Source organism: Hydra viridissima, unplaced genomic scaffold, assembly GCF_058129835.1.
Source record: "Hydra viridissima isolate aposymbiotic clone 2 unplaced genomic scaffold, HvirCarnegie_v1 scaffold_14, whole genome shotgun sequence".
NCBI classification, from domain to species: Eukaryota; Metazoa; Cnidaria; class Hydrozoa; order Anthoathecata; family Hydridae; genus Hydra; species Hydra viridissima.
Window position 1 is genome coordinate 5,149,743 of NW_028324313.1, and position 24,146 is coordinate 5,173,888.

The 24,146-nt window shown below is 28.9% G+C and overlaps 3 protein-coding genes and 2 pseudogenes across 5 annotated transcripts; 3 read left to right on the top strand and 2 right to left on the bottom strand.

Moving 5' to 3' along the window:
- The first annotated feature begins 995 nt into the window (after nt 1-995).
- Nucleotides 996-4,377, top strand: LOC149878992 (uncharacterized; annotated as a pseudogene).
- Nucleotides 4,378-9,673: 5,296 nt separating this feature from the next.
- LOC149878993 (uncharacterized) lies at nt 9,674-12,148 on the bottom strand (annotated as a pseudogene). The gene has a single exon (XR_016447101.1). The product of XR_016447101.1 is annotated as an uncharacterized LOC149878993 (transcript).
- Nucleotides 12,149-13,403: 1,255 nt separating this feature from the next.
- On the top strand, nt 13,404-14,480 carry LOC145181534 (ubiquitin-like protein 5). The gene is made up of 3 exons (XM_080056641.2): nt 13,404-13,577; nt 13,924-14,007; nt 14,217-14,480. Exons 1-3 carry the CDS (start codon nt 13,522-13,524, stop codon nt 14,296-14,298), a joined length of 222 nt encoding a protein of 73 aa, XP_079912767.1. The 5' UTR covers nt 13,404-13,521; the 3' UTR covers nt 14,299-14,480.
- Nucleotides 14,481-14,581: 101 nt separating this feature from the next.
- Nucleotides 14,582-15,441, top strand: LOC149878994 (ATP synthase subunit C lysine N-methyltransferase-like). The gene has a single exon (XM_090072211.1). The coding sequence runs from the start codon at nt 14,729-14,731 to the stop codon at nt 15,359-15,361; it is 633 nt and encodes a 210-aa protein (XP_089928337.1). The 5' UTR covers nt 14,582-14,728; the 3' UTR covers nt 15,362-15,441.
- Nucleotides 15,442-19,385: 3,944 nt separating this feature from the next.
- Nucleotides 19,386-21,118, bottom strand: LOC145181563 (ras-related protein Rap-2a-like). 2 transcript variants are annotated; one of them, XM_090071854.1, is made up of 4 exons: nt 20,686-21,118; nt 20,487-20,543; nt 20,131-20,204; nt 19,386-19,947 (listed from the first exon to the last, which is right to left on the bottom strand). In XM_090071854.1, the coding sequence occupies exons 1-4, from the start codon at nt 20,981-20,983 to the stop codon at nt 19,543-19,545; spliced, it is 834 nt and encodes a 277-aa protein (XP_089927980.1). In that variant the 5' UTR covers nt 20,984-21,118; the 3' UTR covers nt 19,386-19,542. The 2 variants fall into 2 exon arrangements, 1 of the variants encoding a protein (XP_089927980.1); XR_016446921.1 differs by having other exon boundaries at nt 19,808-19,947; nt 20,058-20,204.
- Between the last annotated feature and the right edge of the window lie 3,028 nt (nt 21,119-24,146).

Below are 24,146 nucleotides of genomic sequence, written 5' to 3' on the forward strand. Positions count from 1 at the left end.
CCCCAAAATGTTAGCCCCCCAGCCCCAAATATGAGGGCAATAAATTAAGTTTGTTATTTTTTTTTTAATTTTAAACTTTATTTATATTCATCAACAAATATCAAATTTGATTCAATAATATCTTTTTGATCGGCTTTAATGACTTTATAAAGTTTACACCCCCCTCAAATTGAGGTTTTTGTGAAATTCCCTCATTCTGTTTGAAATTCTATAACTCTCAAACGGGGATTTTGAGGGGTATATAACCTTAACCTTTTTGAAACCCAGAGTATTCACCTTTCATTTGGTACCAAAATAGTTGATACTTTTTAATACTATAAAGAATGCGGCTCTTGTAAACCAAAAATATGGTAATAACCCCAAATTCCGTATCTCTAAATATTTCTTAAAATGTTTTATACGTGGAGAAATATAGATCTGATCAGTTGCAATCAATTGCTAAGAATCACATTTGTAACTATTAAATATGTGTTTTGGGAAAAGCTTCTACTTGTTTGTGCAAATTTTTTGTAAGAAATTTCAGAAATTTTCTTTTTTTTTTTTTTTAATTAGGTACTTCAGTCAAGTGACAAATTCCGTAGACAAAATTTGCGAAGTTTTTTATATATAAAGAAGACTTTTTCAGATTAAATTTAGACCGATTTTTTTAATCTATTATGCCATAGTAAAACGTTTTACGAAAAGTAAAATGATTAATCTTTCATAAAATATCTGCTAGAATTTTCAATATCAGTTTATCTGGCTGTAGGAGCGGTTTCAATTAAGTATTTGTAATTATTTTAGCTTAAAGTTATTTTATTTGCATTCTAGCATCCTTTAAAATAATATATAACTATTTTTCTTTGTTTTTTTTTTTTTTTTTTTTTGGTTTTGTGAAGAATAAGTTAGTCTAAAACAACTTTAAAAAAACTAAGTTTTTGCTAACATTCGGGTATTCAGATTAATTTTTAAATCTAAGATAAAACCTGCTAAATCCCGTCCTCTTCTTCCTTTCAGTCCGTCTTAATATTGTTTCAAAAATTATTACGGTAACTAATTTGCAAAAACAATTTAACAATTTAATTGTATAATACAGTATTTGTATAAAATTAGCCTTATCATAATGAATAATAAAGAATTATATGATTGGTATCAATGCTTGAGTGATAAATCTTTGAAAATGGTGTGCTCGAATTTCAGAAGCCGATTCTCCAATTTGTTTTCAGTAACTGAAAATAATTTGAGCTTGTACAACAAAATTAAAATTGTTGTAGATAAATTTAAATCGTTAAAAAAAAAGAATAAAAGAAGAGATACATATAAGCTGATGCTCTTTAAACCGCCTATTTCGGAAACTAGTTGTGAATTATGCATATCAAGTGAAAAAAATAAAACGAAGGGTAAAAAAAGAAAGTTGAACCAACAAACCTCGAAAAACTGTTTTAAAAAATTGAAACTTGCTTCATCTGGTTTTATAAATAAGTTCAAATCTGCTAATGTTCGTATTAGTAATATGAAAAAAAAATTTACATCTAACGACCCTAGAAGGACATATAAACTATTACACGCAAGTAATAAAGCAAAGATTCATCATCAATTAAAAAAGAAACAAAAAAAGGAAATAAAAGAATTAAAAGATTTTTATAATAAATTCATTAAAAATCTTAATAAAAGAGTTAAATTTTCGTTAGTTATGCTTGAAAAAAGTGACAATAAAGTTGCACTCCTTCATGAGAAAAAAAGAATTACATGCAAAAAATTGTATTATGTAAACAAGAAGTTTAGCATGGAAGTAAATAAACATGAAAATTTGTCTTCTAACAGTTTAAATAATCCTGAAAAGGATACAGACTTTCCTGACACTAGAGTATTAAGCAAAGAAAATAAAGATTTTAATTTAAGTTCTCTTCTCCATGATCGCAGAATAATAACATTTCAAAATGGAAGGTATTCTAATGATATAAGAGAAGTTATTATGGAGTTAGTTTCTTTGAATGTCAGCATGAACAAAGTTAATGAAGTTATCACAATTGTTTTAAAAAAACTAGCAAAGATAGATATAGAGAAGCTTCCCTCAATTGGTACAAAATCTCGATTTATGACTGAGGCTTTAGCACTTGCTCAACTTCAAGTTGCAGAAGAATTGATAAACACTGTAGAAATTAATTCAGGCAATTGTCTTCACAGTGACGGTACCACTGAACATCATAGACATTTTCAAAATTTCCAAGTTACTACCACAAATGGAAGTACTTTATCTTTTGGATTATGTGAAATGGCTGGCAGTGATGCAGATTGTACTATTAATGCGTTAACCAAAACATTAGATGATATATGTGACATTTTAGAAAGTAGCAGCAAGGAAAACGATTTTTCTAACCTTGTATGTTCTTTTAAAACTACCATGTCTGATCTTGGGCCAGTTAATCCACTGTTTAATTTAAAGCTTAAAGATATGAGGAAAAAGTTACTGCCTAAAGTTATAAAGAACTGGGAAGGTTTAAAAAAAGGCGAGCAAGCAGATTTCATTGAAATGTCTAATTTTTTTTGTAAATTGCATTTATTATCTAACTTTGCAACAGAAACTGATAAAACAATTAACTCATTCGAAATGTTAGTTTTAAGTACTAGTTATGAAAATATTTTTGCATTCAATACTGCTGAATCAGGTGCCACTAGATTAATAAGAACTGCATGTAAAGCTTTTCATGTAAGGGGAAGTGATGAAGCTGGAGTTGCTGGGTATTTTAATGCATTTCTTGCTGGTAAAGGACAAAGTAAGTGTATGCTTGCACCCTTTGTTGGTAACAGATTTAATATATTATATTATAATGCTGCAGCTTTGTATTTTCATTCAAAAGATATTTTAGAGTTTCTTCAAAATTGGCCAAATCAAAATAATCTTTTACTTGCAGTTAAAGAAGATATTAGCAACAAATTATATTTAGCAGAAGTGCGGGCTCTTGGAATAATTGATAAAATAATTACAGGTCCACTTTGGCGGATAATTGAATCACAAAAGAGTATTCTTGATATGAATCCATTTTTGTTAACCCTAAAAATGAAACTTTCAGATTTGTGTAAAAATGCATCATCGATTATGATCTCGAAAACACCTATATTCAGTCCAAGTGATGTTAATATTCATAAAGATATTTTGTATGATAAATTATTTGAAGAGACTAATGACACTGATTTAAATATTTTAACACAGCAGACATTAGAAGTAATTTGTCATTCTTTGTTAGTTGTTCTGGAAAGACAATCTGCTGATCAACTTCCTGGAGGTAAATATTGGCATCCTTCTGATAATATAAGTAAGGCTGCAGAGAATGTTCCAACAACAAACAAAGCATCAGAAAGTGACTTTGCAGTATTGGATCTTTTAATTCGTACAAAGCCAAATGCCAAAATACAAACTATACAAGCTTATACTATGTGGTATAAAAACAAAACACTAGACTGGTTGGATAAAAAGACTTTAGATGAGCGTGACTCATTGCTAAAAATTAGAATTAAAGTTTGAAATGAGTGAAAGGTTGTCTGAAAAGCATAAAGCTAAAAAAAGAGCTGAAGACAAAGCCTTCTTAAAAAAAGCTAAATCGGTTAATGAGTTGTTAAAATTGAGGACGAAGGTGTGGTTGACCTCAAAAGAAGCAGATGATGAATATGTTTTGTTAGTTGACACATTTAAAAGCAAAAAAATATTAAGAGCACAGTTGGATTTTTATAGGTATGTTATGGAAGTTAAATGTGAACCTAAATATTTTTACAAAACTAAAATGCATGGTAGTAAGCGAATAAACTTAACAAACTATGAGTTGTTCAGTAATTTACAATCAGTTATTAGAACAAGGACTTTTCCAGAGCCCATTGAGAGAAGAGTTATTCTTATTGAAAGAAAAGAACGAGATATTTTGATTGCAAAAGAGAAAGAACAGTTAAGTGAAAAATTAAAGAATGCAAGACTGTCTCAATTAGCAAATCAACAAAAAACAAACATCTTGACTGTCATTCTAAATGATGTTAATTATCTTCTTGGGAAATTTATTCAACATAAAATAATGAAAATCGACACTAAAAAATACTTTTGGTGTACAGGTGAAGTTCTTCGAGTAAACAAGTCAACTCCTAACTTAAAAAAAACTTTGTTTGATGTGGTCTATGAGACTGAGGAAAATCAAGTATGGACTTTTCCATTGGTTGTTGACCTTGAAAAAGGAAAGGTTATACTTTTGTAAAAAGCCTATTTTACAATTTATTTGAAATAATTACTAGTTATATATATTATTAGTAATATTTTATTAGAAATATATTACATATATTATAAATTATATATTATTATTATAAATTAGTTGTATATATTAATCTATAATATTTATATCTATAACGTTTATAGTTGTTATAACTTATCGTATATAGTTATTATATATCATTAGTAATATTATATTATAAATATATTATAAATTATATAATATTATTATAAATTAGTCGTATATATTAATCTATATTATTTATAATATCGTATCTATAATATTTAAGAAAATTTAAAATTGGGCAACCTTGTGTTTTATTTTTTCACAATTTAATGTTGTAATAGAGATATGACTATATTAATGTGTAATGTTTCTATGACTATATTAATGAATATATATATTTTTCTGCTATATATATTTTTTCTGTATATATATTTTTTCTAAAGATTAGTTGTGAACTGAAAGTTGTTTTATTTGTATATTGTTTAATGATAACAGATAGATTATTGCCTAAAGTCGTTGCGTAAAATTTTTTACGCTAAAAAAAAATGTTAAAAAAAAACTAAAATAAAAAAACGCGTTTTTTTGTCTAAAAAAATGTCAAATTAGGTAGTATAAAAATGCAAATTTCTTGACAACCAGAAGTGCTACAAAGTTGGTTAAACCCATTTTAAAACAAGATTAATATTTTGAATGCAATAAAATTAAAATTAACATTTTAGCTTAATTATATTACGAGATCATAAAATGGACTGAAGTCGCTCTCACACTATCAATACTTTTAAAGATGGCAATTGGACTATGTTCAATCATGTGACCACAATCCAGTTAATAACTAGAGCATTTGTGATATACTTTAATAGACTTTCTTTTGAATGACAATATGATATATTTAACAAAGCAATACTTTTTTATCTTTTTAAGTTTTAGATATGCCCCAACAGTTACTTAAAAGTTAATAAAAGACATTATACCTCCATGATTTTATTTAAACTGTCTAGCTTTTCACATCAATTGGTTAAACACAATAGTAAGCTAGACTGTAATATTTACATTATTGATTCACATTAATAGGTTAAACAGAGAGGCTAGATTATTTCACCTTTATCTGGAAACTCTAATTTGAGAAGAAGTGCTTGTATTTGAACTTTAGCCAAAGCTTTGGAATAGTTGTTTAATCGCTTTAGCTGTGGAATTAATGATTTCATAAACAAATAATCTTCATCCTGCTCTTCTTCAGTCGGATTTTCAATATTGGGTCAATCATTTCTAATGTTTTCACTAAAGTTTTGTCAAGTATATCATTAGAATCTAATTTTTTTTCTTTTTCTTTTAGTTTTGTTATTAGTACGAATTGTCGATTCACTTGACTCTACTTGCACACAAGAATAAACATAATCGTTTTTTTTCAGTCACATCTTCAGATAAATGATTGTTTAGCTCTTTGTTCAATGGATGATGAATATTTTCAACTAGCTCACAAACCACCAAAAAGTCCTCAACAAAAAAGTTCACGCCTACTCACAAACTCAATTGCTCGTGATACAGGTTTCACACCTGTATCACGAGCAATTGCGTCAACTCATTGTTGCAATTGTGGAAGATGTGCCAAATCGCGTCAACTCATTGTTGCAATTGTGGAAGATGTGCCTAAAGCATATGCGACTGTCAAGGTGACGATGGACCAAATCCATCTTGAAGACGTCTCTTTTGTCATCTCTTGTGATTCCAAAATTGTCATGTCACAAACTGTTATAAAATGTTGACATTCTTCAAAGACTGGCTGAAAAGGCTTGTGCTTATGAAGCTCAGGGTTTTATTGAAACATTTCGCAATTTTAGAGTTGTTGTTTCTTCCTGCTTTGTTAAATTACTTGAGGGTGACTTCAAAGAAAAAATTGAAAAGTTCAAAGATTCTTTTCTCTCTCTGCCAGTTACAGTGACTCCAAAGGCATATGCAGTTTTTTATCACATTTCCGAGTTCATTGATCGACATGGGTTGTCCAGTGAACAAGCAACTGAAGCAATGCGACTGAAGCAAGCAACTGAAGCAAGCGACTTGGATTGTCCAGTGAACAAGCAACTGAAGCAATGCATTCAAAGTTTAAGACTAACTGGCAAAGATTCAAGCGAAGCCCTTCACATCCTGAGTATGGAGCCCTGCTTCTACACTGTGTTGTGTAATTTAACAGCATACATGCTTAAAAGTTAGAAATTTTTTCAGAAAAATTTTTAAAAGAATTTTCAGAGAATTTTGTTTCCAAGTGTTAAAAACATTGAATTCTTAAAAATTTGCCAGGTAAGTCACCTACGTGTATATAACAAGACCCCAAAAGGGTTTTTTCGGTGCTCTCCAAAAGTATTAACTTCCAATATTTACAGGGTGTGACTTGATATGTGTTTAAACATCAGTTTTTCAGATGCTAGCTAAAAGACTTTCTGGCCGCTGAGACTTAATTCTGGCCGCTTCTTACCTAATTCTGGCCATCGGCTAGATTTAGGCATAACCTCATTTCACGGTGCATAGGAACATACTCTAAGACCTTGCAACACATCCCCAGAAATTTTATTTTTGATTATCATTACAAAACATTTCCTCATTAAAAAAATGTAAACGACAATTTTTTTTAGTGGGGGCCTGGGGAGAAAACACATATTTTAGGGTAGTCCAGGAATTTTGTTGTTCAAGATAGGTAACTAAGAAGGCATACTCAATGTGGCATACTCAAATTTTTAGTATGTTGATACTGGTAGCAAATGAAGATGACTTGCAAAAAATTAGGTTAATTGGAGCTAACCAACCCCGCCCCGATCCCTAACTGGCCCCTTCCTAGAACTAACTCTCCTTTAATCGTAAAATTTTTTTTTTGTTCTATCATAAACTAGATCAAAATTCATCGACAGATTTCAATTTTCATCAAAAAATCTCTTTTCGTTTAAGATTTATAACAATGCAAAAGCTTAAAATTACCCCCTGAAATAACTTTAAATGGTCTCAACTTTGAAACGAAAATTTTTTTTGATGTAATTTGAAATCTGTCGATGAACTTTGATCTAGTTTAATAAAAAACAAGCAAAAAATTGAAAAGTGTTTTTAGGAACCATACCCTGGGGAGGGCTATTAGGGGTCGAGAAGGTTTACTGCAATTTTATTATTACAGTAAAAAAAAAAAACTCTGATTTTTATGGTTACATTATGATTGATATTTTATATTTCAAAGTCATACTAAAAGTTTGTTCATAGGAGATTTAACACTTTACTTTTTACAAACTACATTTCTGCAAATAGGAAGCTACTTTAAAAGTGCTTGTAAGCAACAACCACGTTTTTCAGCGCCTCTATATAGTTTGGGCTGTGCTCTCCAACTTTTCTCATTCGCCAAAACTGATTGAAATCCTGATGAATGGATTCGAGAGCTTGTTCAGTCCAGTAACCTAAGCCTATAGAATAGTAGAAGTACAAAAGAAATGCAAGTTTATTTAATAAATATTCGTCGTAAATTATGCAAATTCTACGATTCAACTGTTGAAATAGAGTATTTAATTACTAAGATTATAAATTATTTTTTATCAAATTTAAAAGTTATTTATCATACCAAAGACTCCACCTTTCATGTTGATAAATTCAATAACATGTTGCTCAATTATGTGTACCTTCAAAGGAATTGTAGCCCTTAGATTTCTATAGCTCGTAGAGAACTTCTCTAGATCTTTAACATACGTGGAGCTTAATGATTTTCCAAAACAACCATGAACTATTTTTTCAAAATCTCTAAGTACCTTAATATATTTGGCAGCGGAAACTCCAAGACTAAACTCTTTAAAAAACAGTTCAAAGCTGTCTATATTTTTAAGCAATTAATGACAAGCATTGCCTTCCAAACGATGCTACCCTTGGTAGGACACTCTGCAGATGTTTATTTTAGACAGATATTGGTTAACAAACTGTAACCCACATTCGTTGTTTTCAAATAAATTTTTTTCAATCTCTTTTAAAATTTTGTCTACAACACCTAGCAGTATATGTAGTCCAGGAATATTTACAAGTTCTAGTATTTTTTTGTTTTTGTTGCCTGTTAATAAAGGGGGGTTAACAACATTAGTGTACTTTTTTGCTTTTTTTAAATTTGCACCATCAGCCATCCATTGGTCGTACAATGTACACAAAGACTCTAGATATAATGATCAGCTTTTTAAAAGTCAGGAGATGACGTCATGCAATACGGACAAGGGTGTTTTGATGTTGCAGTTTGTTTTCCAACCATTTGAAGCAAAACCTTTAGATCTTCAGATACTGTGTAATCTAAGGATGAAATGTTTAGCTTATCCAATATTAACCGCAAATTATGGTATTTTTCGTTCATTTTTCTTTTTATTTAGATTTAAATAAGTTGTTTCAGCATTATTTATTGGTCTTAAATCCGTGCCTTTCCTGAAGCAGCAAATGCAAAATTTTTTTTACAAAATCACTATGTTCTTTTGCATGTTTAGGCATTTTAAATGAACGTTTCAAATAAAAACTTCTGATATGGATTGATAATATTAGCATGATATATCGGTCATATCAATCAAATGTCAAAATAATGGCTATAAACATGCTTTCAGTTCGTATATCAACGCGTGCAAAGAGTTATTATGCAACTGTTAACAATTAGCAGCTGCTAGCTTTTACTAATTGTTAATAATTAAAGGTTGCTTTGCTTTGTTTTTATTTCAATAAAAATGTAAATAGAAAGTAATAAAAATTATTTATCCGTCTGTAAATTTCAATGTTAAACAAAAATTTTTAAAAACTTTAAAAAAAAAATTGATAAATCTATCACAAACATTTCTGAAAATCTAAATATGGGGCATGGGCTCGATTTTGTGGTGTTCGAGAAGATCCCCCGAATCCCCCCAGGGTATGGTTCCTAAAAACACTTTTCAATTTTTTGCTTGTTTTATATTAAACTAGATCAAAGTTCATCGACAGATTTCAAATTACATCAAAAAAAAGTTTTTCGTTTCAAAGTTGAGACCGTTCAAAGTTATTTCAGGGGGTAATTTTAAGCTTTGCATTGTTATAAATCTTAAACGAAAAGAGATTTTTTGATGAAAATTGAAATCTGTCGATGAATTTTGATCTAGTTTATGATAGAACAAAAAAAAAAATTTTACGATTAAAGGAGAGTTAGTTCTAGGAAGGGGCCAGTTAGGGATCGGGGCGGGGTTGGTTTAGCTCCAATTACCCTAATTTTTTGCAAGTCATCCTCATTTGCTACCAGTATCAACATACTAAAAATTTGAGTATGCCACATGCTTCTTAGTTACCTATCTTGAACAACAAAATTCCTGGACTACCCTAAAATATGTGTTTTCTCCCCAGGCCCCCACTAAAAAAAATTGTCGTTTACATTTTTTTAATGAGGAAATGTTTTGTAATGGTAATCAAAAATAAAATTTCTGGGGATGTGTTGCAAGGTCTTAGAGTATGTTCCTATGCACCGTGTTTTATAAATTACATACTTTTAAACAGAAAAAAATTCAACTGAAAGAAGAAACATTACATAAGCAAGAAACTAGAACACCAATATTCAAGTTAAAATAACAACAACAAATAAAAACAAAAGAAAAATAAATTCTTCACAATTTTTTTCTTTTTTTTTTTTTACAGTTAGGAAGTTTTTGTTTTTTTCCTCCTGTTTTTTTCTCTTTAACAACATTTTCTTTTCTTTTTTTTTTCTTTGATTAATTTTTTTTTTGAACTTCTTCATGTTTGTTATCCAGTGCTTCTTGAGATGTAAGCAAAAAATACCTTGGTTTCAATGCAGTTTTCGTTTTTTTTTAATGATTTGAGTGGGATATGTTAAAACGTCAGAATCTGGATCTCCTGGAAAGAATTGATTTTTAAATGGAAAATTTTGATAGACACTTGAACCTGTTATTTCTATTTTGTTCATGGCACCATTTTGAGTATCAATATTATCTGTAACTATATTTTTTACTGGGGATGGATTAGGAATAGCATATGTATGGTCAAAATTTTATATTAAAGAATGCTTTGTTGCTAAAGATGTTAAAATATAAAAGTCAACATCTGCTTCAATTGATTAACATTGCATTCTGCTGTTTTAAAATGGTCATTAGATACTTGAGGTAGGTTGCCTAAAATATTCAACAGGTTCTCATTGTTTTGATAATTGGGTTCTATGTATAATGAATAAGGCATGTACACTTCTGGTGGAATTATATTTGGATTATATGGATAAATTCTACAAGCTCAAAAACCAGATATAATTTTATTTGGGGTAACAGATTCATTCCAAGCCTGCTTCATCAATCCACAAAAACTTACTCTTGAAACTAGTATCCCAGAAAAATTAAATTTTCTACTAATCAAATTTTCACATGCTTTTTTGTAAGCTTTCTTGAGTGGGCCAAATACTGATCAATCACAAGGCTGAAGCCAATTAGAAGTGTGAGCTGACAATCCAAAAAATGTATTTTGTTTGCCACAGCTACATCTAATAACTCTAAAAAGTTGTGTGAGTCATGGCCGTCTAAAATAAGTAATTGAGATTTGTCGGAACCAATTTTTGGAAGAAATGATTTGGTAAACCAGAGAAATGCAATTCCCTGCTTAGCCCAGCCACTATCAGAAACACTCCATGTGCTTCCTTCTGGTGCATTTTCAATTTGAAAGCTGTTGAGTGACCTATTTGTTTTTCCTTTTACTATAAAATGTGGAGGAAGAGAGTTACCAATTGCATTGACACAAGCTATAATTGTTTCCTAATTACCTGATGTACGACTATGTAGATACTTTACTCCTTTTTTAGCAATTATTTTCTCAGGGCAATAATCAAACTGCATTCCAGTCTCATCCATACTACATATGTTCTGTGGTTTACTAATTAATCTATTTTCCATTAATACATCTTTAAGAATAGAAAAGTATGTTGAAACTTTACAAGCATTCATACACTAATGTCTAACAGTAGCTGTAACTTCTGGTTGACTTAAGTTATCTGCTTGTCCTTTTGCACATCCCACACCACCATTTTTAAAAAGGTGTTCCATTTTTGAATGATTTATTATGCTTTGCAGCAAAGTTTTCAGCAAATTTTAGAAACTGAGATTGGCCAAATCATATTTCTAATACTACACAATTGCATGCAAAATCAACTATTTTATTTTCTTCTTCATCATTTAGAAGGGTGGGATGTCCAGGCTTAGCTCCAAATTCTGTTTTTCCAGAAAGTCTAACCTGCAGAAAACAGCCTTACATGCTGCATGCTGTGAAAATCCATTTTTTACAGCTTCAATAGCTGATATCATAGCTGCATCACTCCATAAACAGTGTTTTCCACATTTACTTCTGTATAGCTCTTCATTTTTTTAATATTTTGTAAACTTTTTTTTACTTTAACTTTATTACTTTTTTCCATTGTAATAAAAAATTTCAGAGTTCTATAAAAAATATAATATTAAACTATAGGATAGTTACTAACATTTAACAAATGCTCTTGCATATAAGTGTATATAGCCATAATATATGTAGAGCATATCTTTAACATTCATTATCATACAACAAAATTAAAACATTATTATGCAAAAAAAGCATTTAATCAAGACCATGTTCATGTATCAAGGCCTATATATAGAACTTTCTTTATAAAATAGTATTTGTAATGTAATATTATAAAAATGTTATTAATCTACTTAAAATAAAATTTATAGTTATAAATAATACTATGTTTATGAAGAATACAAAGATAAGTATGCATTACATTTAAACATTATATAGGCTATATACATAATAAAATGCAGTATATATACATGTGTCTATACAAACTAACACATGTACATATAACACATAATAATTGCATAACTATTTACTTGATCATTAATACATTACATACACAACATAGTTTTCAAAACTACACACACAAACACACACATCTATAAACATGTGTTGTTTTGAAAATTATAGATGTTTTATATTTTAACAAATTGTTAACATAAACTTATCTATGGCCAGAATTAGGAATAATCTTTGGCTAGATATAGGACATTCAGTAGAAATATATACAATTATATATATATATATATATATATATATATATATATATATATATATATATATATATATATATATATATATATATATATATATATATATATATAGAAATTCACATATAAATAGAATTTATGAACATTATTCAAAACTAGCATAATTACATATACAGTTTTAACAACATATAATGTTACTTTTAATTCAAACGATTTACAAATGCAACAATGTTTGAATGTAATTATCAGAACTTTGAAAATATCAAACATCGAGTTTATGGGAGCAAAAAATTAATCAAATATTTCCAGTATGTTTTTAAAGCATCAGCATATCTATATATTTTCTTAACTGCACATTTTAAAATTACAAACTTAAAATATCATATTTTATTTCATAACAGACCAATAAACTATTACATTAAAACATTTTGGGCTTCTGAAAATCAGCCAGAATTAGAACGTGGCCAGATATAGATTTACCCTACTTACACGCAAAAAAAAACAATACCACCATTATGGATGTTTAAAAAATGTCAATATTAAAAATAATTAGATAACAAACAGAAAAAATACATGTTCTTTTCGTAGGGCAGTGTATGTAATACATGTTCTTGTTCGATTCCTAGTGTATGTAATACATGTTTTTTTCGTAGGGTAGTGAATGTAATACATATTCTTGTTCGTTTCTTAGTGTATATAATTCATGTTTCTAGTTTAAGTTGGAGAGCATTTTTATACTATTTGCTATCTTTTAAAGCTTTTAACGTTTTAGGTAAGATATTTAAAAAGAATGAGTGATATACCCTAGCATCCTTGAACTATTACAGAAAAATTTATATTTGTTGCAAAGATCTATTTTTCTGTAAAAGTTTGGATTAACTCTGTAATCGCATTGATGCTTTTTCCTTCATTTTTTTTTTTGTCAAATAAAAATTTAATAAAAATATTCAAGAAAGAAACCAGACAAAAACTTGCCAAAAAAATTTATTAAGTATAATTTTACTAGTTAACTATATTTTTCTGTCCTGCTTGTTTGATCGACCTTCATAATGGCTAAAAATCAAAAAAACTTAATACTTTGTGACGTCATGGCATCGCTTGTGTACCGTACCTAACTGTAAAAACCCTAGAGTACTAATACGCTGTAAAACATTAACAAAAATTTCTATTTTGGTTCATGACCAACTCTAACAACTGATATCTGCATACGTGCACTTCTTTGGGCTGTAATAAATATGATAGAAGTAACTTGCAATGACCGTTTGGGAAAGAAAGTACGCGTTAAATGCAAGTATCCTTTTCTTAAGTTAAGTTAAAGTTTTTGTCAAATACGCGTTATGAGAGTAAGAGGCAAGCCCTGGAGGCAACTAGCAATGGCAAGCTTTGGAGGAGCTGCTGTATAAAAAACGTGATCGCTAAACAAACTAGCAGTATAGTTTAAAATCATACGTTTTCTACCCTTTTTATCTTTAAATAATTGTTTATGGCTGTTATTAAAAAACTTCATTAAAATAAAGGCTACAAATTATATTATTTATTTGCAACAACGTTGTGAAACTTTTTAAACTTATATACAATTTTTTTAAGATTATTGTATGTCGAAATCATTTTTCTTTAACCTGACTTTCTCTAACTAGTTCTGATGATACAATTGGAGATTTGAAAAAGTTGATAGCTGCACAAACAGGAACAAAGTTTGAGCGGATTGTGCTTAAGAAATGGTGAATAGATTTGAATCTATTATTTTCTTTGTTTTTATTTATGAATTAGTAATAAATAGTTTTATATTTTTTATAATATAAAAATTTTAGGTTTTTAATTGGACATAATAAGTTCAAATTCTATTACTTTGTATTAATAATAATTTAAAGATGTATTAATTATAATGAAATTACATTTTAAAGAATATAAAGGGATGGTTTTTATTCAGGTATACAATTTTCAAAGACCATATAACTCTACGTGACTATGAAATTCATGATGGAATGAATCTGGAACTTTACTACCAATAGTTTGCCAGAATTTTTAGCAAGACACCTAGGAATCATTCTTTATCATAAAGGACTTGTTCCAATGTATTATATTTTAACATCTGTAGTAAGTTAATCTATAATTAAATGTAGATTTTAATTATACATTAATACCTATAAATTGTATTATAGCTATAAAAAAAAAAGATTGAATTTCTAGTTCATTCTAAGAATATCATATGAACAGTTTAACTTTTTATTTGTTTTTTTTTTTAATGTATTTTTTAATTCAGTAAGTTAATTTGCAAGTTTAAGTGTCCTTTTTTCTATAAAAAATTATTTAATCAAATAATTCTAAGTTTAACTATAAATGATTATACACATTACAGTTAATATAAAATAACTTTTTTTTAAATGAGCAAATTGGTTGTATAAAACAATTAAGCTTTTAAGACGTTTATAGAAAAACTGAATGGGTGACATATTTAATGCAGAAACTTCTAAATCAATAAATGAAGATAAAAAGATTCGTTCTAAACTAGCTTTTCTTGGATTAACTGTAACAGGTGGGTTAGCATTTGGGTTAACTCTGGTTTCAGCATCATTTGTTACTCCGGCCCTTCGTCGTATATGCCTGCCTTATGTTCCTGCAACCAACAAACAAATTGAAAATGTTTTAAAACTATGCAAAAAGAATGGAGCTAGTAAACTTGTTGATCTTGGAAGTGGAGATGGACGGATAGTATTTGCTGCAGCAAGATGTGGTTATTTAGCAACTGGTTATGAATTGAATTTTTGGTTAGTTTTTTACTCAAAACTTTGTAGCAGATTATTTGGTTTGCATCAGTCAGCTATCTTTAAACGTCAGGATTTGTGGAAAGCAGATTTAAGAAATTTTGATAATATTATAATTTTTGGAGTTGCTGATATGATGAATGAATTAAGCAAAAAACTGGAGACAGAAATGAATTCAAATGCTCATGTTGTAGCTTGTCGTTTTCCTATTAAAAGGTGGGTACCTGTTGAGGAGATAAAGGATGGTGTTGATAGTGCCTGGCTATATACAAAGGACAGTTTAAAAGACCAGCATTTGCACTTACGTTAGTTGTTACTTTTTGTCAAACTTTTATTTACCAAGAATTATCTTTGTTTGATATTTATTTAGAAAAACATAAATATTTTAGCTGTTTTTTGTTTTTACTAAAAGTAAAGCTTTGAATGTTTTAAAAAATAAAACTTTGAATGTTTTATCACTTCCATTAAATGAATAAGATTAACTTTTACAATAATTAATTTTTCGCCTGTAAAATTTGCTAGTAAATAAATTCTTATAATTTACTAGTAAACTTTATATTTCAAAAAAATATATAGTTACTTTTAATACGTTAAAGTAGTATTTGTTTTTTCTCGAAATTGTGCGAAATATTCTTATTATTTATTAGGATTTGAATTCTCATTTTTAAATAAAATAAGGTAATCTCTTTTATACATCAGTGTTTATGTTGAGTCTTTAAACCGTTTAGGATGGGTCAAAAAGGTTTCTTAAGAGTGTAAGAAACTCATAGTCGCTTATAACATGGTATTCTATAATTGTCACTTTTGATAATATTTAGTTCATTGAAACCAAGGAAATCCTCCTGAATTTCTGAATCTCCACAAATGGTTCTCAAACATATAATTAATTGTTCATGGTTGCTGATGTTACTACATTCGTCAGCAATTATTGCAAAAAAGTCGTTTTCTAACACTTTTTTTAACTTGTCACGAAGAACACGCTGAGCATTCAAATCCAAAAGTTCATTTTGAATATCTTTGTAGGTATGCTTTAACCTTGTTTTTTTCCCGTGTTAAATGAATTGAAGGATCTTTCGTTCCGAGTAGCATGGACAGCAGCGTAAAGTTGTTATTTCCTGGATTTCTTTGGTTTGTTAAAACAGAAATATTAGCACATTTGTCTCCAATGAAGCAACTGCTTTGTGGCAATTTGTTTGCAGGGTAGTTTCAAAACGCTAAGGTGCTTTTTTCCACAAATTGAAACCATCAGTGATGTATGCTTTCTATTAGTTTCGTTCGCTCAGCAAACCCCGATTTTTCCTGCAGTAGGCACACAAAACACAATATGATCTACAGATAAGAAAAAAACATGAATATCAAGATTTTGAACGCAATTCAGGGTGACCCAGAAAGAATAACCCAATAAAAAAAACTATTGCTTTTGATTGATTTTTTCTGGAAAACCCTGTAAGATGGAAAAAGAAAACCAGAATTCTTTTCGTTAGCAAATGATAAGCAGGCGATACTCTACGATGCGATGTATTGAAAATCAAAGTAAGAAAGTCTTAAGTAAGAGAGTTTGTATTTTTCACTCAAGTGTAACAAATAAGTTTTTTACTTTGTATAATAATGCAAACTAGAGAATTGTTGAAACGATTGGTGTTGACAAGGGCGATTTGTTTCCCTATCTTTGGTCTCTTGAAAAATAAATGTTTTAGACGGTCGATGTGAAAACTCTCTGACGAATTCAATTTGAGAATCTGGAGGAGCAGCGTATAGCGATGATTGAAATGCTTTGTCTGAATCCGATGATGAACACTTTTGATTACTTTTGGTACTGCCGAAAAAAATATTAATTTTTTTCAAGGGTGTGCAATATAAGTTCCGATTTTCTGATATTCTGATAGTATCGGACTTATATATGTATCGGACTTCGACTATCGGACAAATAAAATTAGATATCCGGTATTCCGAAAACTGTCAGGTTAACGGACTTAAAAAAATAATTACCGGACTAAAACTATCGGACCGTCCATATTTTTTTTTTCCGTCTTCCTAATTTGTGTGTGTGTGTGCGCATCTGCGTGTGTGCGTGCGCGCGTGTGTATGTGTGAGTGTGTGTGTCTACATTATGACAATGAAATTTAAGGTTTATGTATTTGTTCTGCAGCATTGTACCATACTCTCTTTACGCCTTTTATGGTTTTTACTTTGCAACTTGTTTCTTCTTGGTAATCAACTGTTTATCATAATAGATTTCTTCAGTGCTAAAACAGATTTTTTTTTTTAGAGGAGATGTGGGTTTAGTAATAATAATGTTTTTTTTACTAAATCCACATCCTCTCTAAAAAAAATGTATGAATATGTATGAATATGTATTTATGTATGTATGTATGTATGTATGTATGTATATATGTATGTATGTATGTATGTATGTATGTATGTATGTATGTATGTATGTATGTATGTATGTATGTATGTATGTATGTATGTATGTATGTATGTATGTATGTATGTATGTATGTATGTATGTATGTATGTATGTATGTATGTATGTATGTATGTATGTATGTATGTATGTATGTATGTATGTATGTATGTATGTATGTATGTATGTATGTATGTATGTATGTATGTATGTATGTATGTATGTATGTATGTATGTATGTATGTATGTATGTATGTATGTATGTATGTATGTATGTATGTATGTATGTATGTATGTATGTATGTATGTATATATGTATGTATGTATGTATGTATGTATGTATGTATGCACTTTGAAGTGTCAACTATCTTGATGTCCCTTTAAACCTCAATGATAACTCATTCCGGTCTTACAGTAAACCCGAGAATGTCTTAAGCCCAAAATCATCTGATTCAATCCTCTTTTCAGCAAAAATCTTAACACCAATATAAGAAAACTGTTTTTTTTCGTTAAACTACAACTTCCACAAAAATTTATAATAGAAATTCAATCAAAGTGAGCTACAGTTGCATGCCAAGCATAAAAAGCATCAAATTTCCACAACCATCACATTCAGCAAAAAAACACTAATATTAGAGAAAAGACTTGTAACAGTATAAATTTAAAAAAGTGTCCTTTTCAGCAATCCTTTACAAGAAACAAAGTATAACAATCTATCGTCTCCTCTAACAAATCAGAAAGTAAAGAAAAAACCTAATATGGCATCAGCAAAACATCCTTCGATGTTAATTTTCATTTTCACAAAATGTGACTTTAGTACTTTTAAATCAAGCTTTCATAGTAACGTTTTTACAGGACTATTGTAAAGCGGAGACTTTTTTTCACTTAATGAATTTCCCAAACGACTGCTATACGGTGGAAACGGGGTGCAAATAACTCTCAGTGAAAATAACATACGTATTAAAATTGCACTGGTATCTAAAGTCCACATTTGTCCAATTGTATTAACAGAGTTACTACCGTTCTGTAACAATAACAATTACTAGAAAGGATTGATGTACTTCCCAGTAACATGAAATTGTTCAACAATAAATGGACAGAAACCAATAATTCTTCTTAAAACATGTCTAGCCGTGGGTTTTTATCAAAGGCTAGGCACGTTAGGCATAGTATTAAACCAAGGGCTAATAAATGATGGGAGAAGTGAGAAAGCGGGGTTCAGAAGACAGAAGGATTTTGCACAAATTGTCGGAGAAGATCAAAATCCAACGACTATTTGCAGATATTGTGATGACTTTAGATAAGAAGTTGGTTCTTTGCGACAAGCCACGCCGGGTGTACGCCTGGCTGGGTCCATCAATTTCATGAGGAGGATGAGTTGAAACCGGAGATCGGCGGATTCCTTATTAACTATAATAAACAGTTTTGGGAGTGAGGGATTTCTTGATAAATGGCAGAAGTTCAGTTAATCTGTTTTTCATTTTCTTCTGAATACTTTTAGTAAGATCTAATAGATAAATTCGTACTTACGTCGGTTCTTCGATATAAACGACGTTTGCTCCTAAGCCTGTTCAAAATGCACACAAACGACGTTTGCACCTAAGCCTGTTTCAAAATTAATGTGATACGTAATGTAACTTAACCCGTTCCGCACTAAGTGCTAAGAGTTATAGTATTGACTGAAAGAGAAAAATCTTTCCACACCTCACTTCATCTTTTAAGGTATTTATAATTCCAAAAAATTTTGAATATATAAAACACAGTTGGAGAATTTTATTTTTATGAAAACAATTTTAAATACCTTGCCTAACCTGTGTCCTATCAATCGACTTAAGATTTCATGCACAAAAATAAGTATATGGTGTTAGTCAAAAACTAAACAGCCACATCCACCATATCAAAACTCAAAAAAAGTCTAGCGCCGGCATTGATCAAAGATTTTTTAGTTCAAAAAATAATTTACAAAATATTAACATATATTTACAATAATAAATAAATATAGAATTGAAAACTGCCGTAAAGAGCCTTGCAAGTTATCAAATAATAAATTAAAATGGTTCAAATCAACTTTTTAAGATCAATAATCAACGATAAAGAAATCTCGTAAATTTATGCTGCTTTTTGGCTAAAGATGATTTGCTTCCAGTAAAGTCTTTCTGAGAGGATAGCAAACTCTTATCGCGTTTTGTTAGTAGAACTTGTTTTAACAACAGCAATAAGATTGGATCTACAAGCGTTGTACCTGCTACTGAAAATTCTTTAAAGATACAATCGTTTGTAGTTGCAAAATGGTTCATCTCTTTTTGAGAGACTTTTCTTACATGATCAAGGTCTATTTTGTTGCCAGCCATCATAATGGGAAGATTTTTGGTTAAAGATGAAGAGCGAATTGATTTAATAATGTTTTTTGCATTAAATGCACTTTTAGCTGAGGTAATCGAATACATGACAAGAAATGCATCAGCTTGTTCAATATAGTTTTCCCAACTCTAAAAAGTAAATAAAAAAATAGAAAGTTCATGAAATATGTAAAAAATGTTTCACGGTAACTTATTCAATAACCTCTAAATATGTAAAATGGCTATCAAAATTAAAATACTTTGATGATGAACAGTAAAAGATGCTTTTCAAAATATATTTTGATAATTCTTTTTTCACAATAAAGTTAATACCGATGTAACTGTGTCCCATAGTCTCACAAGTATCTGATCATCAGCATAGTCTAGTGTTTTCTCATACGTCCTCTCTAAATATATGAAACAAAAATGATGTCTTGAAATAAAACTGCTACGGTTAAAAAAAAAGTATATAATAATTAATTGTATTATACTGTTTTTTTGTCTTAATAAACCAAAATAGCTTTTTGTAAATTTAAAAATTTTTTTTGTCATTATTTACAAACAATTGGAAAATAAATAATGTAACTTTAATAACTTTTTCCAATTTTTCAATCAAAATTGGAAAAAATTATTAAAGTTATATTTGCCCTCAAAAGAAGAGACTAAAAAAAAAAAAAAAAGTTCTTTACCTAAGTCTAGATCGTACTCATGAAGGTAACGTCTTGTTACAAAACGAACTGCAAATGCTAAAAGAAAAGAAATATACAATCATTTTATTATATAATTTTTAAGAAGGTGTATTGTTTTAGCGCGTTCATTGGTTTATAAAATAATAGACCTAACCATATAAAATAATAGTTTTCTATGAAAAACGTATCGATAGCTCACCGGTTTTTCCAATTTCAAGATCTCCTAGCAATATGACGTTGCACTCTCTGGTTTTGTTAGAGAGCTTTTTAAAATCGTTTTCTTTTGGAGTTTTGTTCTCGGTAGTTGTTTCCTTAAAGCATTCAGTATTTTGTTCATTTGATAAATGTTCTGGTTTCTTTTCGCTTTTGTCTTTTCTTCGAAGACTTGAACTTCTTTCAAGTTTCGATAAAGCAGGAATCATTAACATGGGAGACATTGTTGACATTACTAAAGATCCTTTCGCATCTTCTGTTAGTCCTTGAAAACTACACTGCATATTAAAATGGTTCTAAACGACGATTTTTCCGTACTTTTGTTTAACAAGTTTTTATCAAAACTTATTCTAAATGATAAAGCGTTTTTGTATATTGCATGTAAAAATGAATCAATCATTTATTACATAACATTGTATAATATTGAATGCACATACGAAATTTATTGCGTAGAAAAAAATCAAGTTTAATGAGGTCAATGTCTGCTCGTGCGATAATCATCTAAGATTACAACAGCTAATCCCTTTTAAAACTGTGGTATGATTAGGAGGTTTTTTAGAAAGCTCCTTAATCTTTAACAAAAAATACTAAAACACATTTTTTAAACAAAACTTGATCTTGTTGAGAGATGAAAGTTGTGCTTTCGAAAATGTAAATAACAAAAGTTTCTGGCAACCTTAAAAAATTCAAATCTTTAATCCTCAAACTGAGGTGTTTATGATTATGAAGTAAAAAAAACGGTAATAATAAATCAAAAACATCAACCAAAAATAAAATATTTGACAATTTTGGTTGAAAAAAAATTGCGCTTCTTCTTTTAAAACATTTGTTATTAAAGAATGTTCAATAAATCTTTTATAGTAATATTTTTTTCGCATTTAAATAATTGAGTTTACATTTGGAGACGTGTTTCTTATCACCCTTCCATCATTATCCGGTAATGTCTGAATTTGTATTTATCTATCAAATACATTTTAAAAATACTTGTCAAAACACTATTTACAAGATCTGAATCTGAAATTTTGGATGAATAATGCTCGTGCTTAACATATTTCCAATTTATCTTTTATTTAAAAACAGTTTTAAGTTTAAATCTGCAGTAAAATGGCAGAGCCGCAAAGGCTCCGTTTTGGCAAAGTTTGTAAGAGGTTTAAGAACTGAATTTCATCAAGCTTTTTTTATCTTATAACAAGTTCATTCAAAAATGAAAATAATTACAATTCGCGGTCTTTAGTTGAAAAGCGTTCTTTTTCGAGCTGCGTTGTTTAAGTATTATACTCGGTTTTGCCTTATGGCAATATATCAATTATATCTGGTCCTGCTATACGGCAATATATTAACTTTATCCGATTCTGCTTTACAGCAGCAATCTATAATGCATCGCACAACTTTGATACTTTTCAACATCGCAAACCTATTTTTATTATCACATTTCACAAGCCCTATTCAAAGCACCTGTGCATAGTCACATGTAAACAGCTATCCTCTTTTTACGAATACATGTAACTTTCTCCTATGTTTAGTATAAACATCTTCATAACTGTTTTAAACTTGACTTCATTGTGAAGCGATTACTTTAGGATTTTTGTGAAAAAAAAAATTTTTAAACACATTTTATTTTCAAAAACAAGTTGTTACAAAACTTTAAAAAGAGGTTTAAATATTTTGAAGTCAAATTATGAAACCTAAATATTGCGAGTTTTAAACATTATTTGTTTTAGAAACTCTTAAAAAATTTTTTTTTATCTCTAAAAAAATTCTACTCGCATTATTGCTGATATTTTCAGATTCACAAAACACAAGATTTTTGTTTTTGATTTTACTACACAAAACATTTTTTTGTTTTGATTTTTTGTTTTGAAACAGAGAATTGTTTATTTTTTATAATTGTGCTACCAGCATCAATTTAAGATGATTTTAAGATGATTTTAAATTTTAAGATGATTTTAAGATGATTTTAAATTTTAAGATGATTTTAAGATGATTTTAAATTTTAAGATGATTTTAAGATGATTTTAAATTTTAAGATGATTTTAAATTTTAAGATGATTTTCCTTATTTATTATTCATATGGTAAAACGTATAAAAATTAAAAATGAAAGGATGAAAATTTTTTAATGTTTGCTAACTTGAAAATTTGCTTGAATGTTATTAGACGATCCTCCATTTAGTGATTTGAGGATAGATGATGGTTTTAAAAAAAAGGAAAAGAAGCAAAGAAATTTGGAACTTTTACCCTGAAAAGAACCAAAGGATCCCGATAAAAGATGAACTATTTGGATCCTCAAATTAAATTTTAATGAGTATAAAATAACAACCGGAGTTAACAACCGGAGCACCTAATAAAGGTAACCATAAAGTGTCATATGTAATAAGATTAGTACTAGGAATTTATTCATGACTTCCTCTTTTTTTATTACGTAAATCTAAAATATTGGTGTGCAATATTTGAATTCTTACGTTGACTCATTTTCAAACTTTGAGTCATTTAAAGAATTTTAAAAAGCAATTTAAGTGTTTAACTTTGATTTCTTTATGTCATTAAAATGGTTCCGTTTGAAGTGTTTATTAAAATTTCATGTTTATGAAATTTACAAACTCTGAACTTCATGTTTTGTTTTAAAAAAACCATAGTAATCTTAAAAACATAATATAAAAATAACATAAACCATAGTAAACTTATAAACAACAAACTGCTTGAATTAAAAACAACACACCTCAAGTTATTAATAACACCCCCCCCCCCCGAGCTTTAAACATTTCTGAATATCAAGAGAAAGAAAACAAGCAAAAGCAAAATTTTTTTCTATTTTTTTCTATGGAATTTGTTTATTAGTTCTATACTACTGTAAAAATTTGCCATTTATAAAATATTTATCCATTCTTATTATTACTAAATGTTCGTCTCACTGTTACTAGATTAAATTAAAAAAGGCAAAAAAGCGGCATTTTTAACTTAATTTAGTCACGGTGAGAAAAAAAAAAAATTGTTATCGTCTTTTAGATTAAAAGTGTTAAATTAAACCAGTTTATGGTATAAAATTCAACTTTAAAAAATTCCCCAGATAATCATGTGTAGTTTTAAAAAGGATATATTTTAAAATATTAAATTTGTCATCATAGAATTATCAAAAGGTATCTTGTCTCGGAAATATCCTTATTTTCCTTGCAAGCCGTTATGTTAAAATACTGAGTGCTTAGATATCAAAAATTAATTTGTTTTTTCATCTTTATATAAAAAAACAAGTTCTTTCTTTTTCTATTGAAAATGAAAATTTTAATGCTGAATTTTAAGCATAAGTACCTGCTAAAAAACTATCGCCTTATTTAGTAATTCTGCAGTACGATCCGTAACTTTGCATTTAAAGACATAAAATCTCACTTACTAGTAAAGGGCTTTTTAAAACTTATTATTTTTTAAATCAATCAAATTATTTCTTTACTTCA